We start from the raw sequence: 16,690 nt of genomic DNA on the forward strand, positions 1-16,690 counted from the left end.
GGTGGGACCCGAGAGGTCACAGGTAACCATAGCAACTGCATCCAGTGGGCCTGCATCTCGGGATAGAGCGTGGTAAGAGACGTGTGCTTGGAAGTAACTGCAGATCATTGATGAGGGCGGGCAAGTGGAAGAGACCGCGGAGCAATCTGCAGAAGGAAGAGACAGCAGGCTAAGAAGGTAATACAAATCGTCACCAGTATTTAAATTACCGATCGAGGAGAGGCAGGCAGATCTGATTTCGCAGATCCGAGGGCTGAAGATCCAGGGCGCAAGGAGCAGAAGGCGAATGAGAGGTGGGAAGGGCAGGGCAGCAGCCGAAGGCCACGGTGGAGTCGAGAAGCTTAGCGGACGGGGTGGGGGGGCAGTTGCTGGAAGGGGGATGCGTCAAAGGAGCGGCTGTTCTGTTCGCTCTTCAACACGTGATGACACCAGTGGTGACAAATACAAGAGCCACAGGAGAAAGCTCGAGGTGCACGGGACGGAAGAGGCGACGGAGGGGCAGAGCCTGGGAGGAGACGAGGGGGTGGGAAGGCGAGGACAGGAGCCGAGCGGCCGAGCAGGGCATCTGGGGGCCGCGGTGTCCGTCCAGGCGCTCACTCCAAGCGGCTTCTCTTTCTAAATACGCATGTTTTTAGCCGTGTCCCCTTACCTCGAGGCTGTTACTCAAAGCCAGCGTTTGTCCTTGTTCTGTGCCCCTTGTACGGGTACCCTCGATTCCCGGGAGGAAAGATCCTTCTCAGGCTCTCTGCAGACAGAAGGACGGATAGGCTCTGTCATTCACACCAACATCTGAGATGACATGGGCCCCGTGACAATAAGTAGTGGGAAGGGTCGTGACCGGCATAAAGAACCCCACACTGCCGAGGGATGCCCAGACAGGACAGCTCCATCTGCCCTCCCCGGCTGTCCCTCCCCCTCCCCTGCGAGACGTCACAGCTGAACCCGTGTGTGTTTCTCTCCACGTGTGACCTGTCCCGGCCACTACTGTAAGCCTCAAAGGCAGGCACTGTCACATTTGTCTTTCAGGCCTCCGTGAGATCTGCCCAGTGCTTGTCACACACATTTGGTGAAGTAAATTAAATTGTCGTCTTCAAAGAAATCTCGGAGACGCATGTTCAACCGCATCCGTGATGTTCCCAGGGCCCGACACGTTTTTAAAATTCGACTCTGGAATTATCTTCTGAGCCATATAAGAAGGCTCAGTCACATTAATTTAGACGTAAAATAGTTTTGGTCCCAAATGGCATTTTCCCACTGTAGTAGCCAGCCTCCTCCAAGATGGCCTCCTGGAATTCACACTTGGGTATTCCCCTCCTACACTGGACCAGAGTTGGTCAGTGTGACTATTCAAATACAAAGAAGTAAGTGATATACAACTTCCAAAATTAGGTAACAAAAGACCGTGTCTTCTGTCTCAGGTGCTCTGCAGCTTACTCATTCTCTTCCTGTCTCTCTCTCTGTCTCTCTGTCCCTCTCTCATCGTTGTCTCTGGGGGAAGCCAGCTGTCATGTTCTGAGGACATTCAGACAGCCCGATGGAAAAGCCTACAGTGGGAGAAACTAAAGCCCTCAGTCCAAGAGCCCATGAAGAGTCAAGGCTTTTTACAACCACGTGAGTGACCTTGGAAGTGGATCCTTCAGACCCAGTCAAGCCTTCAAATGAGATCACAGCCCCAGACAATACCTTACCTGCAGCCTTGTTACAGGCTGTGTCAGAACCAGCCGGCTAAGCTGCCTCTGGGTTCCTGAGCCTCAGAAATTGTGATATAACAAACATTTGTGGCTTTAAGCTGCTAAATCTGGGGATAATTTGACACACAGAAATCTATAACTAATGTACCCAAGTTGGTTATTACTCTGATTAATCACATGTATTTTGGCTATTTCCAAAACCAAATCCAAGACACCCATTTTCCACCACTACAGCAGCTTGAAAGAATGGGCCATAGATTCTGAAGGCAATTCCAAAAAAGAAGTGTTCAAAAAAATGTCCTCAGCAATGGTCGCACTGCGCAAATAATTGTACGTTCTCCCAGACAACGCAGAGGGTGTCTAAAACTTTTTGTCTGAAATCAAGCCTCGGATTGTAAGCCCCGGCACTTCAGATAAATTTCAGTATGCCTAGTGAGGATCAAACACCGGGCTCAATATAATATTATTATCTGTGTTATTCATTTTAATGAAGAAATCCAAAATAAAGTGAATTTCACAGCTCTTCCAGAAAATAGCACTGGCAAAAACAGAAGCTTTAGAGTCTGACAGATCTGTATCAAGTCCTACATTGGCAATGTAGCCTTGGACAAACTCCAGAAACTCACTAAGCCTCCGTTTGCCCATCTACAAAATGGGAAGGAACACAGTGCGGCCTCCCAGGATGGTTGTGAAAGACAAAGCCGTGTCTACCGATTAGCACTTTTGCATATGCATTTTGCATTTTGCATCTGCGATTAACACCACGAATTATCATTTATCTCGTCTATAAAAGCAGGTAAAACAACACCTGCTTCCCAGAGCTATTAAGAAGACTAAACGAGGAAAATGATCTGCAAAAAGAGAGGAACTGTGGTCTTGTTAACTCCATCCGTGGGCCCCAAAACACCTTTGAAAGCGGATGGCAAAGAGGTGGTTCGAGAGAGTTCACGCTTTTTCAGAAAATGCCCCAAAGTGGGGCAGGAGGGAAGGTCGACGCTGACGTCCTGAGCCAGCTGTGACATTTCGATTCCTGCTAACATTTAAGTAAGTTTTCATGCCTCACGTTTTACCTTTTCAGTGATTCGCAAAGCAAGCTTGTGCAGTGCTGCTCTTTTCGTTTGCGCTTGAAATATTTTGTATTTCGGGGGTTAATCTACTGTGAAATGGTGCCAGCACGATCCAAAAAGAATCTGCTGGTGCTGCGTGGAAAAAAGCAGGACCACTTACCGAGCGACCGTTCACTGCGTTCGCTTCTGGACTTGTCAGGACTGAGACCTGTAATACAGGAATGGTCATCAGGCAAGACCCCTTTCTCCATTTCCAGAATGTTCTGTCCTTTCATTATTGACGCCCCAAATATGCCTCCTTTTAAGCAAGAAACAGTGGAGGATCACCAAATAGTTTTGTAGCAGGAAAAAGGCTCAGGGAAATAAAAATGGCCCCTAACCCTTTGAACCCTAACCAAGGAAAGCAAGGAGGGCCCTCCCTCCCCCAACCGAGACTCTTAAAGGGATGGTTGGTTCTCATCACGTGGCTTCAGGATGACAGAATTCGCCCTCGATCAATTAGATGAGCTTTAGTCCAGACCCTCCAGCCACACGTTGCGGCACACCTGGGTCCTGTAACTTGGCCTGCGCACCCAGGAGGAAATAAGCCTGTTCAAGTTGGGGGAGCCTCTCGAGGTGTAAACTCACATCTGCTCTGTTTGTTTGACACCTCAGATGGAATCATATATGGAAAATCTCTGCATAAATATAAAGAGATACCTAAATGAAAAGTTGTATCATTGTCATCTACTGGTAAGAAAGGAACAAAAAAAAATGCTCATCTTCTGGAAACACTATAATTGTTCAAAGGCTATAGTGTTTCCAGTGTTAAATGACTCACTAACAGAGAACTACAATATAAAGTTGTTTCAAGAAAAAACAAACACATTAAAAAGAACAGATCTCAACTTACCAGGTAGGTACATATTTCTCCATGTAGAGGATCCCAATATGTCCCCAAAACCCATCTAAGTCAATTTCGGCATCAGGATAGATCAGCACGTGAAAGAGGGGAAAAAAAAGACATTGTAAAAAATGCAAATATTATCAGGAAGATTCTTAGGTATTACGTAATTCATTTTTAATGAAATAAGGTAATATATTGTATTAAATAACTTTATGTGGTGTCAAAAGTGTGTCTAGGAAAGCACATGGGGAAGAACAAATCACACGATGTTTAAATCGCCTGAGGGGCGCCTGGGTGGCTCGGTCGGTTAAGCGTCCGACTTCGGCTCAGGTCATGATCTCGCGGTCCGTGAGTTCGAGCCCCGCGTCGGGCTCTGGGCTGATGGCTCAGAGCCTGGAGCCTGTTTCCGATTCTGTGTCTCCCTCTCTCTCTGCCCCTCCCCCGTTCATGCTCTGTCTCTCTCTGTCCCAAGAAAAATAAATAAACGTTGAAAAAAAAAAAATTTTAAATCGCCTGAAAAGCTTTCCACTGGACTCAGAACGTGCTCCCAAATATGGGGGACCAGAAATATGGCACCTTTCCTATGAACTTGCAAACAGACTGTATTTAGATCAGATGTGGGGGTTTTCTGGGTATGAAGTTCCCCTAGTGTGTTCAGTTAGGGAAAGGCTTGCACAAATAGATTCCATGAAGTCACTGAATAACATACGTCCACACAAAGACTTGGGCACGAATACTCGTAGCATCATCGTTCATAACAGCGGAAATAACCCAAGTGTTGATCGAGTATTGAATGGGTAATCAAAGGTAGTATATCTGTACAATAGAATCTTAATACTAGAAAGGAATGAAGTACCAATACATCCTACAGCAGGTAGGAACCTCCAGAACACGATGCTTAGTGAGATAAGCCAGTTACAAAAGGACACGTGTTGTATAATTCCATTTGTATGAAATGGCCGGAATAGGCAAATCTGTAGACCCAGAAGGCAGATGAGGGGTTGTTGGGGGCTGGGGGAACGGGGAGCACAGAAACGGCTGCTAACGGGGATGAGATTTCTTTTCGAGTTGATGCAAATGTTCTGGATTTAGATAGTGGAGGCTATATTCAGTATATACTCATATACTGAAAGCCACCGAATTGGACACATTAAAAGGGTGAGTTGTATGCTATGTGGATTCTAACTCAGTAAAGGTGTTATTAAAAGAAAAGGGAGGGGGCGCCTGGGTGGCTCAGTCGGTTAAGCATCCGACTTCGGCTCAGGTCACGATCTCACGGTCCGTGAGTTTGAGCCCCGCGTCGGGCTCTGTGCTGACAGCTCACAGCCTGGAGCCTGCTTTGGATTCTGTGTCTCCCTCTCTCTCTGACCCTCCCCCGTTCATGCTCTGTCTCTCTCTGTCTCAAAAATAAACATTAAAAAAAAAAAAAAAGAAAAGGGAGGGGACCTGGGTGGCTCAGTCAGTTAAGTGTCCGACTTTTGATTTCAGCTCACGTCATTGTCTCTGGTTCACGGAATTAAGTACCAAGTGTTATGAGCACAGAGCCTGTTTGGGATTCTCTCTCTTCACCCCCTCTCTCTCTCTGCTCCTTCCCGACTTGTGCGCTCTCTCTCTCTCTCTCTCTCAAAATAAATAAATAAACTTGAAAAAAAGGCCTGGGGCACACATGACCTAAGCCAGGCCAAAGGGAGTCATGCCAAGAGGCATGTCCAGTGGAGCTAGAGAGAAATGCTCCCTCTTCCTCCTAAGTTAGAGCATCTGAATCTGGAGCAGCTTGTGGCCTTGCTGAAAGGAAAAAGCTCATCTACAGTAGGAGAGGGAAGCAGGGAAGAGAGGGGAAGGGGGTGGGGCTTGGGGGAGAGGGGGGAGGGAAGGGAGGGAGAAGCTGGCCCAGGTGGCATTGAAGACTCCCAAATGAACGGGTCCATGAGGTCAACTCCTCCCCTTCCTTTCTGGGAATGTGATCCAGGGACTTACCCATTTTGGCTTCGGCGACTTGTAGTTCAAGTTCTATCATTTGCGACGGAACACAGTCGCCTCTCGTCCCCTGAGCTCGAATTCCATTCTGGTTATTCTTCCTCAGTTTCTCCCTTTGGACTGTTTCTGGGTCTCCTGGCTGAAGCCTTAGGCAAATCTCATCCCACCTACTCCACATCAGGATTTGCCTAAAGTCAAGTTCCGCCAACAACCTACAGGCATGAGCGCCGCACTCTGGACGGTGACTAAACCATTAAGTGGTTGACTGTGCACTCGTGTGCACATAGAACCCTCCGTCCTCTCTAGATTTCTCTTTCCAAATCAACCAGAAATCATAGAAACTACCTATAATTCAAATATACATTTGACTAAGGACAGCAGAATGTTAGCAAATTGAGACATTTTTTCCCTCATATGTCCTTACAGCTTTTATACTTCTTAAAATCACGTAAGGGAAAACTCCAAACTTCTACTATGGACAGTTTCTCTCATCATATCCTTGCGAGATATCTTCCCTTTGATCTAAGTCCTTAGTCTTCATATTTTGGATTTTTCAGTCTTATTCTCCATGGCTTAACTCTTTCTTCACATTATATTCCTTTCCCCCAAAATTTTTCTTTTTTTTTTTAATTTTTTTTTAACATTTATTTATTTTTGAGACAGAGAGAGACAGAGCATGAACGGGGGAGGGGCAGAGAGAGAGGGAGACACAGAATCGGAAGCAGGCTCCAGGCTCTGAGCCATCAGCCCAGAGCCTGACGCGGGGCTCGAACTCATGGACCGCGAGATCGTGACCTGAGCCGAAGTCGGACGCTCAACCGACTGAGCCACCCAGGCGCCCCCCCCGAAATTTTTCTATAACCTACATATGTTTTTCAAACGATCTTCATTTTCATTACTCCAGGATTTTTTTTTTTTGGTTTTATTTCTTCTATTTCCTACCTCCAACAATGACTTCTTTGTTTGATGCCTAAATGCATCCTAGTCTCGTCTCTTTTATGTTTCTTTTTCTTTTCTTAATATGAAATTTATTGTCCAATTGGTTTCCATATCTTTTGTTTCTAATATCACTTCTTATTTCACTGAAAATGGTTAGCAGCTGTTTTCTCTTTTTTTTTTTTTTTCTGTTTCATATATGAAATCTACTTCAGAGTTTCCAGGAATTACTTGAAATCTCCATCTGCTTTCTTTCTTCCTTCGAAATACAGAATTCTTGAATTTAAGGAGTTCTTTTTTTTTTTTAATTTGCCCCTAATTCTTTATGATTTCCTAATCTTTGGAGAACATCCACCTGAGGGTTTATTTCAAAATCTTGCTTCTTTCAGGGGCTCGCCTAACTTAATGTCAGAGTCTTCTTATAAAACTCAGATTGGAAGACAAGCAGACAGTCCACTGTGCTACGAAAAAGTTGCAACAGATCTGTGGGTTGTGCGATCAGAATTGACTTACCAAACGAGTGGTGGAAGAGGGATTAAATGGAGGGGGGCAGTTACTGAATTCATTTCAACACGTTAAAGGCCACAGAATGAACTAGAATCCATTTCTCAACACTCACTACTAACTCCTGGCTCCCGTTAGCATTCCCTGGCACCTGTCCTGTCAGCCCCCTGGTGCTCCCACCTGCTCTCAGCCATCAATAGGCCCGTCGTCATTAGGATGAGGCCAGGGATCCTAGACATGACCCTGGAGGTCCATCCTGCCTTTGTCTCCAGATCAACCGTGTGCCTCTGTGCCCGTATTTTGCTCATCGCGGTCATAATGGTTTGTGTCCCTTCCAACCCACCAGCTTCTCTTGCACTTCATAGAACTCCCTGATGGTCCCCTTGTGCTTGGAATCACTTTTCCTCCTCCCCTCAACACCTGTCCCCTTTGAACTGATGGACATTCTTGATGTGAACGTCAGTTCCCCAGGGAAGCTCTCCCTGCGCCCAGACGATCTTCCGTCCTCTCAACATGTACCCCCAAACGCTTGCCTGGTAGTCAGGATCAACCCTGCTGCCCGGAGCCCCCCTTACTCATCTACAAACTCCACACGGGCCGGGACTTGCTTGTCTCGCTTCTCACTCTCTCCCCAGCTGTTCCCATATAAGCCACAAAATCCACATGCACAAAATGCTTGTGAAACGCTGTGCTTGGTCCTTGTCGTTTCTGGATTAGCCGGGCCACGGATGTGTGAGTGTGTCAGCTCAAAAACACATCAGACTTTATGTAAGCTTCAGTGGAGTCTGGAAAAGGAAGTCCTTCGTACTTGTCCTAACACCCGGGAAATAGATCTTGGAACCAAATCAATTTCAGCGCAGTTGCGGGGGTGAGGGGCCAGCCCGCCATTCACCAAGCATCTCTCATGGACTAGACGCTGGGCCAGATCTTACTTGTCCACCAACTTACTCAACTCTCTCAGCACTGTCAGATGGCCTTTACTGCCGGCATCTCGCTGGTGAAGAGGTGCCCGATCATGGAGTTAAGTACCCTGACCTGGACCGCAGAGCTGCTAAATGGTTTTGAACTCTAGTCCAACAAAAATGCCCCTCCCCTTTCCTCCACTAAACCACAGTGTCAGTGGCCTGCACACTCAGTTCTAAAACTCTAACGATTTGCCAATTGTTGCTTTAAGCTCTGTTTTCAACTCTCTGGGAAACAAAGAGAGAGAAAGAGAGAGGGAGGCTGGAGAAGGAGGGGAGACTCCAGCCAAGTGAGCAAAGCTGTGTTTGCCCCTGCCTGGGGATACTCCAGTGACTCAATCACACGGGTCTGCTTGTCACAGACCCACACAGAGCCTACAGGGCGCTGTCCCGGGGGACACCAAGGCCCTGGTCCTACCTCTTCGCTGCTGTTAGACTCAGAACTGGACGACCAGTGGCAGCGAACCCACACGTCCCGCACCTGCTCGGCAGACATCCGCACCGTGCTTCTGCAAACAACTGCCGGCTGGAAAAGAAAACAGTGAGCTCCGTGGCCAGCGGCTCCTAGAAAGGGTTAGGACCCATCTCAGAGATCAGGTGATAATGTAACGCCTGACAGAATGATGCAGACGGAAAGGGGAAATTCACAGAGGCACCTCATGTTCCCAAAACGAAAATCTCCCAGCAGCGAAGCAGACACAACTGAAATACCTAAAGATGTGTTGTCAGGCATGTAGGTATCACGTGTTCCCCTCCCCGTGAGCCCTGAGTGAGCTGCCCCGAAGTTTCCCAATGGAACAAAAGGAAGCAGGAAGAACCCAAGGACTGTGTTCTCCTCTCCTTTGGCCTCAAGAGTCTGTTAGGAGCGGACGCTGTGACACTTGGGTTTGAGTCCTTCGCCCAACAGTCACAGAGAAAAGTCTCATGAAACAGGTCACAAAACAAAGGATTCCCTTTTCAGAATTTACATCATTGCCAAGCGACCCTGTCATAAAGTAACAAACTCATAAAGTAACAAACTCATAAAGTAACAAACTCATAAAGTAATGAACTCATAAAGTAACAAACTCATAAAGTAACAAACTCATAAGCTCACAAAACCCTGAAAACTCATACGTCTTTAGGCAAACACCTTGGATAGCAAGAGTTGGCCCGGTGGTGGTGGCCTGTTCGCCCCAGACACCTGCCCATGGGTGGGAACAAGTGTTGGGCCACGTTCTGGCCACCAGGGGTGCAAAACGGAACACACCGTGGTTCAGTAGAACCAGAGCCAGGTAACATACTGCACAACAGCCAACTGCAAAATAGTGTGACTCACACCAAGGACACAGTTTTTAGATCAGTTTAAAATGGAACTCGAAACACCTCTGGAATTTGCCTTTGGGATTGGCCTCTTTGTGTTCAGTTTGCCTGGAACCATCATTACACCCGGTTCAAAGAGCAGGAAACTGAGGCAGCGGGGGTTAAACAATTTGCCAGGATCACTCAACACCATGGAGTCCAGAGCTCAAGCCCTCAGCCACTGAGCCGCACCGCGCCCCTGCGCAAGGAGCACAGCATGGACAGTCAGTGCCTCCCAGTGTGACCGGATGCCAGAGCGTCCGTGTGACGGGGCACAGCTCCAGGTCACAGAAGAAGCAAGGAGCTTCCACAGGTTAATTTCTGGGACATGGCATTTCCCGCCACGCTTACCATGTAGTAGCCCCTTTGGAAGTCACAGGTAGAAGGGTCTTCTCCAGATTCTCTCCTGCATGTTGTCTCCCGAATGCCAAACTCTAGGTCCATGCTCAAGCTATCCTGGTCCAGGACATAGACCTTCACAAAAACAAAGCATCAGTTTGCCATGGGTGAGCTACTGGGGTTTGCAATGCTCCAAATGTTTGTCCCTGCACAGTAAGAAAAAGTTACAGAGTCCTCCATGGTGAGAGCTTTCTGGACTCACAATCTCCCAGTTCCCAGCCCTCAGTCTGAGACAAGAAGAAACGTTTTTCCAAAGGCACATAATACTTCATTTAAAAAAACGGAGCCAGAACTTAGGCGTTCTTGGTGGGAACTCCAAGGTCGACGTTGCTTACGATGACTTACCTTTATAACTGATCCTCATGGCAGATTCCATTTTTGCCAATTTGCCTACTTGCTCAAATTTATTTATAATCCCAGAACCGAGGTTCAGGGTCCCTTTGCAGTCATCCACATGCGTGCACTGAGGATTTGAGTTGTCCTGCGCCCACGTTCCCAGCGGAGATCAGACAAGGCAGCGCTCTGCCTTCTTGTTTCCGCTGTCGTGCTGTAGACAAGTGCCCTTTTCCTGCTCTTTTTTGGACCATGTTTTTCTCATTTTTGTGTTTTTTTTTCCTTGGTGATTTTGCTGTTTAAAATGGCCCCCCAGCTGTAGCCTTACAGTGCTGTCCAGGGCTTCCAAACACGGAAAGCCTAGATGTGCCATATGGAGAAAACACGCGTGTCAGACAAGGAGCAGTGGTTCAGTAGGTACTAATTTAGTGTGTGTGGTGACTGCATAGAACGCAACCCCTGCAAATAGCGAGAATCAACTGGGTGTATTTTTAAGGGACATTTTCCTAAAAGAACGCTCCATGACTTCTTAATAATCCCCGAAATAAGAAATTAAGGGGTAAGTTCAACTCTGCTGCTCAGTATTGTCTAGTCCTGCTCCCTGTTAGATCACTTCTGACCCATAAATGGGGTTGCACAATTGTCTACTCCTTTCCACCAAGGGTGAGATAGTGGGGGAAACTTCCAAACTCCCTGATGAATCTGCAACGTTCTGATGACCCAGAAGTCCCGTGACTTAATGACTGCCCACTGTGTGCCCAGCGCCAAAGGCAGAGCAGGGAAGGTTCCACGCAGCTTGGATTCCAATTGGAGGGTCACACAGTAAACACGTTAAAGGAAACTAAGCAAGGTCGTTCTAGACAGTTACGGTGTTATGAGGGAAAAAACGACATGGTGGTGGGGATGGAGAGGAGGAAATACTGGAGACAACGTGCCAGAGAAATCCTCCCAAGGAAGAAATATTTCCCACTGAGGCTCATAGAATGGGAAAGAGCCCGTCATGTGGGGAAAAAGCAGGGCCAATGTCCTGGGGCAGAACAAGTCCAGAGGTTGTGGCCAAAGCAAAATGAACAAGAGAAGAACTCTACACGATGATGTGTGCGAGATGGGGTGTGGCCGGTAATTGATGGCCCTGTCGCCCATGGGACAGTGTGTAGATTTCATTCTCATTGCAATGGAAAGTTCGGAGAAGGATTTAAGAGCTAAGATGTGTGTCACCACGACCGCTACAAAGAAAACACAAGGTGGGGGGGAGGGGAACAAGATGGCAGCGGGGAGGCCGGACGGGAGCTGCCATAGCCCAGTACCCGACCACACACCCAGGCTCCAAAACTCAAGTCCCTTTCAGTCCTTGAGCGACCTTATGGCAAATCAGAGTCAACAACACGTTCAACCGACTTCCCAGTGAGGAGACGGTGGGGAGATGTCTCTCTGAGAGCACAGACCATTCACACGTAGGAAAGAACAGGAACACGTAGAACATTTTGTTTGGAAATAAGCAGCAAACCCCAAGCCCGGGATGGGGCGCCTTTGTGCCTCCTTTTTTTTTCTTTTTAATTTTTTAAAAATGTTTATTTATTTTTAAGAGAGAGAGAAAGAAGAGAGCGAGGCGGGGAGGGGCAGAGAGAGAGGGAGACACAGAATCCGAAGCAGGCTCCAGGCTCCGAGCTGTCCGCACAGAGCCCGACACGGGGCTCAAACTCACGGACCGCGAGATCGTGACCTGAGCCGACGTCAGATGCTTAACCCACTGAGCCACCCAGGCGTCCTTTCATGTCCCTTTTAACACTGGGTGAGGCGTGCTCATAGAAGTAGAGTTTTCTGGAAAGAAGTAAGACTAAAAATTCAGCCTCCACAATATTTACTACCTCATTTACTCGTAATTTTAAAATATTGGCTAATAAATCGGAGTCTCGTAAACAGAGAGAGCTCTCTTCTGCTGGACACCATTGGTGGGACCCTCTCACCGATCACACTTCAGCAGTTTCCCTGAAAGCGACCCAGCGAAAGCCAGCTGGAGACACAAAGGCTGGGTTGAAAAGACAAAAATGTGGGAATTTTGGAGTACAGATGATTTTATTGAACTCTGAGATAAGTTTGCAACCATTTTTTTTTTTTTGCATCTTTAAGCACCTTTAAGCACTCTGTTCAGAATAAGGAGGAAAGCCTAATGGTTTTGCCTTTTCACGTAAACTCAGTTTCAACCATCGAATTTCCTCTCTGTGTTGTTTGAAAAAGGTGGGACGACCTAAATGCCCCACGGTAAGGAATCAACTAGAGGAAATCCAAAATCCAGCATCTTTGCTGAAATAAATTGTAGTACTTCACGACTGACGTTACACTATGCTACTGTGTGTCGTAAAAAAACAAACAAAACATATTTTATTCCAATATATGAAAAAGATCCAAAAAGGCATTCTCCCACATGTTCATAGTGGTGGTCTCAGAGGAATGGGCAATAGATAGTAATTTTGGTGTTTTCTTTCTCGTTGTATTTTCTGACTTTGTATAATGAGAATATTTGGGGTTTTTTTATTCCAAACAGAAGAAAATGTTTTATTCCAAACAGAAAATGTTTTATTCCAAACAGAAACAAAAATATATAAACCCATAACAATTCTTTTTGGTGATTATAATGGTTTATTTATGTGTCAACTTGACTGGGCCACAATACCTAGAGTTTTGGTCAAATGGATATTTGGATATTTCCATGAAGGTGTGTTTTGAATGCAATTCACATGTAAATTGGTGAATTTGTGGGGGGCGCCTGGGTGGTTCAGTTGGTTAAGCATCCGACTTCGGCTCAGGTCATGATCTCACAGTTTGTAGGTTCAAGCCTCGCGTCGGGCTCTGTGCGGACAGCTCGGAGCCCGGAGCCTGCGTCGGATTCTGTGTCTCCCTCTCTCTCTGCCCCTCCCCTTCTCGTTCTGTCTCTCTTTCTCTCTTTCTCAAATGTAAATAAACATTTAAAAAGTAAAAAAAAAAAAAGTAAATTGGTGAATTTGAGTAAAGCAGATCACCCTCCTTAATGTGGGTGGGCCTCACCCAATCAGTTGAAGGCCTGGATGGAACAAAATTGCCTTTTTCTTGAGCAGGAAGGAAATCTGCCAGCATCCTGCCTTCCGACATGAACTACAACGTCCACCTGCCAGCGCCCCCCCCCCACTGCAGAGTTCGGATCTCTCAAACCTCCATCCACATAGTGTAAGCCAATTCTTTAAAGTAAATCTCACTCACTCTCCCTCTCTCTCTCTCCTCCCACATTTCTTTCTCTCTCTCTGTCTACACACACACACACACACACACACACACACACGCACACTATTGATTCTGCTCTGGAGAAGCCTAACACGGTGATCATTTAGGTTTTTCCAACTAATCCTTACAATTGGACAAAAAGTAAAGATCAGTTACAACTAAGAATAATTTAGAAAGCAAAACGGTGACAAAAAAAAAAAAAGAAAGAAAAGAAAAGAAGACGATGGCACCGACATCAAAGGATGCCAAACCTTCCGTGGCTTTGCTTGCGGCTGTCCCAGAACCCAGCCACCCCCATCCTCCCCGCACCCACCCCAGGCTCAGCTGCCCTCCAGCACCACCTGCTGCCTAGGGTCGCTGGCCCAGCCTCCGCCCTGGCACCCCGCTCCACCTGGTGGCTGGAGAGACCTTCCCAAGGGCAAAGAGTTGCCTGAGCGTGTGTGCACGTCCCATTGTCCTTGAAACAGGCTTCAAGCTTCTCAAAGTCATGCTCCGGGAACGCCCCCAATCCGGCCCACCTCTCCGACCTCTCTCTCAAGGCCTTTGGTCCTCCAGGTTCCCCCACGGTCTCCCCACGGATGGAGGTTCTTGTCACTGAGTCTTCGCTCAAATATGACGGCGGAGGCTTCCACCCCATCTGTCGCTGTCCCAGCCCCAGCCCTAGCCCGCCCACCCCTCCCTCTGCCTGTTCTGTTTCCGCCCCCCCCCCCCCGCAGTGCTCCCCACCCTCCGAAATGACCTTCATTTGTTTATGTCGTTGTCCAACCCAACCTCCTTCTTTCCTACCCTCTGCTCCGTCCCCGATGAGACCTGAGTTCCGTTCTTTTCCCCAGCACAAGGCCCGTGTCCACTGTCCTCCCCGGCCCGTGTCCCTGACAGAAGCATCTGAGCAGGTCCCATGTCCACGTCGGAGGTCACTGTCTTCTCCTCTCCCGTCTTTTTTAAACGTGGGCTCAAGTCACGTAGAATCAATTGCCTGGGTTGGGGCGCCTCCTCCTAGCCCATCGCCACAGGCCAGGTTTCCATGGTGTCGGGACCCATGTAAGAGGGTCTGCCCCGAGCCCTTGCTCACGTGACAAACCACTAACTTTCTTCTGTGGTATCAGCGGGTTACAGGTAAACTTAAAGCTTATGTCTGTAAGCACCGAGCCCCTGACACCACAAGTACATTTCATTAAATGAGGAAAATGGAAACCAAGGCAGCCGGTGTGCAAAAGGGGAGTCCTTTATTCTGATCCTTACTCTTCCAGAAGGAACTCACCTTTCAGCTTGGCGCTGACCTATCTCCCAGTGTCCCCGAACCACGACGTCGGGGCCAAGTGACCCCCCCCCCCCCCGCTCTGGGCCCTGACAGCCTGCTCCTAGGCTGGGCCCCTAGCTGACACACAGCCCATCATCTTCATGACCTAGGGCCCAACTACAAAACGTAACTGAGACAATTCAGTTAATTTCCTGGGAATCCGGACGTGAGAAACTGAGCCAGTTTCTGGACAAAGGTCAAGAAGGATGTGCTGTATTTGGAAACCAGGGCTAGGAAAGCCACGAGCTGCGTGCTCTCCGTGGCAGGAGAGGGAGAAAGCTAAGCGTGAGCCAGGGTGATGTCCAGTCCTGGTGGGAGACGCGAGCGGCAGGTAGAGGGAAAGCAAGGCCCTCCTGCCCCTGTGGGGGCATAGCTGCCGCCTGGACCCCCGGTTGCATCCCCACCCCGGTGCCCTGTGGCCTGGCCGCGAGGAGCTCTCAGTCTTGCGACCTGCCACTTTACAGACCCTCCCCCACCTCCCACCTTAGCACCCACTACCCTGGGGGCACTTCTGTTCCAACCGGGCCCAGGGCCCAGGACCATAAAAGTAGGTCATGAAGTCCCCTGGGGATGGGGGAGGGGCAGGGGACTTGCTGTCCGGGCTTTGAAGCCTCTTTCTGTGTTTCTTTCTTGGCCGATCACAGACTGAGTCATCGGAAGCCCCAGAAAGTTCATGTTTTCCCCATTTCCCGAAGCTAACAGGAAACAGACCATTACCAAATTGACAAAGGAAGGTGGGATTTCTTTGGCTTACAAGCCAGAATTTATTTCCTCTGAGGGCGAGGAGGGGGACCTCCGAAATCGAAAATAAACCTCATTTCTAATAAAGGAGCAGTTCCTCATAGAGAACTGCTCAAGAGGAACGGGGGGGGGGGGCCACCGGGGACACAGAAGCAGGATACACAAAGGGCAACATCTGGAAAGAGGAAGCCAGGCCAGAGGAGGGAGGGACGGAAGAATCTGGCATCCGAAGTGGCTTTGAGGGTCTTATGACAAGAACGGTAATTAAATACTTTCTCATCAAAATAAACAAATAAATAAATAAATAAATAAATAAATTTTTTTTTAAAAGTCTGAAAAGAGGACTAGCTATTATCTTTCTAAACTGGAAAAAATTTTCAAGGGCACCCAACAGACGAAAGGAAAAAAAAAAAAACAGAGCAGAAAGCAGTAGAAAGAGGAATCAAGAAGATGGAATGCGCACTTACCCTTTTTTGTTTTAATGTTTTTTTGATGCTTATTTATTTTTGAGAGAGAGACGCAGAGCGCAAGCAGGGGGAGGGGCGGAGAGGGAGGGAGACACAGACACGGAAGCATCTCCAGGCTCGAGCTGTCAGCACAGAGCCAGGCGCGGGGCTCAAACTCACGAACCCGCGAGATCATGACCTGAGCCGAAGTCGGCCACTTAATCCACTGAGCCACCCAGGCGCCCCCCCCCACCCCACCCCCCCCGCACTTACCCTTTTAATTGAGCCCCTGAAGGCTCGAAACAGGTACGGACTCAAGGACTGGGCGTTGACTTTGGCCACGGACGCGCTGAGGGCTTCCCGCAAGGAGGACGGGTCGTAGTCATACACCGGGAAACCTGGACGCGAGCGGACACGGGGGACACAGTGAGACAAGAGCCCCAACCCCCCCCGCCCCCGCCCCCGCCCCGGGCCAGGACGGCACCTGCAGCATGAAGGGCAGGGGGCCGTGGCGCTGAGTTGCTTACCTGCACAAGACAGGAAGTTCACTCCAAGAACCAGAAGAATCGGCATCTTCGTCACCATCTTCTCCGTTCGGGGGAGAGTAGTTTTAATTCGGAGGCAGCGAGATCGTTTCTCGGCGTTGGACGATCACGTGTGACCTGGCCTGCTCTCTCCGCCTGCCTCTCTGGCCTGCCCGCTGCGGCTTCGACAGAAACCATTGATCCTGGGGTCAATATTTGCTGCTGGCTTTTCCTACGGAAACGGGCCAGGTTGAGGCTGCTTTTGAAGTTTTGCCCTCAGTGGGGGACTTTAGCCCACGGCCAAAGACATCGGGAGGTCCGGGGC

General features: G+C 48.5%; 1 protein-coding gene across 1 annotated transcript; it reads right to left on the reverse strand.

The window, feature by feature from the left end:
* Positions 1–659: 659 nt before the first annotated feature.
* On the reverse strand, positions 660–16,426 carry SPP2 (secreted phosphoprotein 2). The gene is made up of 7 exons (XM_047082897.1): positions 16,369–16,426; positions 16,115–16,239; positions 9,716–9,838; positions 8,442–8,549; positions 3,651–3,705; positions 2,919–2,966; positions 660–745 (listed from the first exon to the last, which is right to left on the reverse strand). The coding sequence occupies exons 1-7, from the start codon at positions 16,424–16,426 to the stop codon at positions 660–662; spliced, it is 603 nt and encodes a 200-aa protein (XP_046938853.1).
* Positions 16,427–16,690: the final 264 nt, after the last annotated feature.

This window comes from Lynx rufus, unplaced genomic scaffold (genome assembly GCF_022079265.1).
Source record: "Lynx rufus isolate CCGP_SWC_20201006 ecotype Redwood Valley unplaced genomic scaffold, mLynRuf1.p SCAF_2, whole genome shotgun sequence".
In the NCBI taxonomy this organism is placed as follows: Eukaryota; Metazoa; Chordata; class Mammalia; order Carnivora; family Felidae; genus Lynx; species Lynx rufus.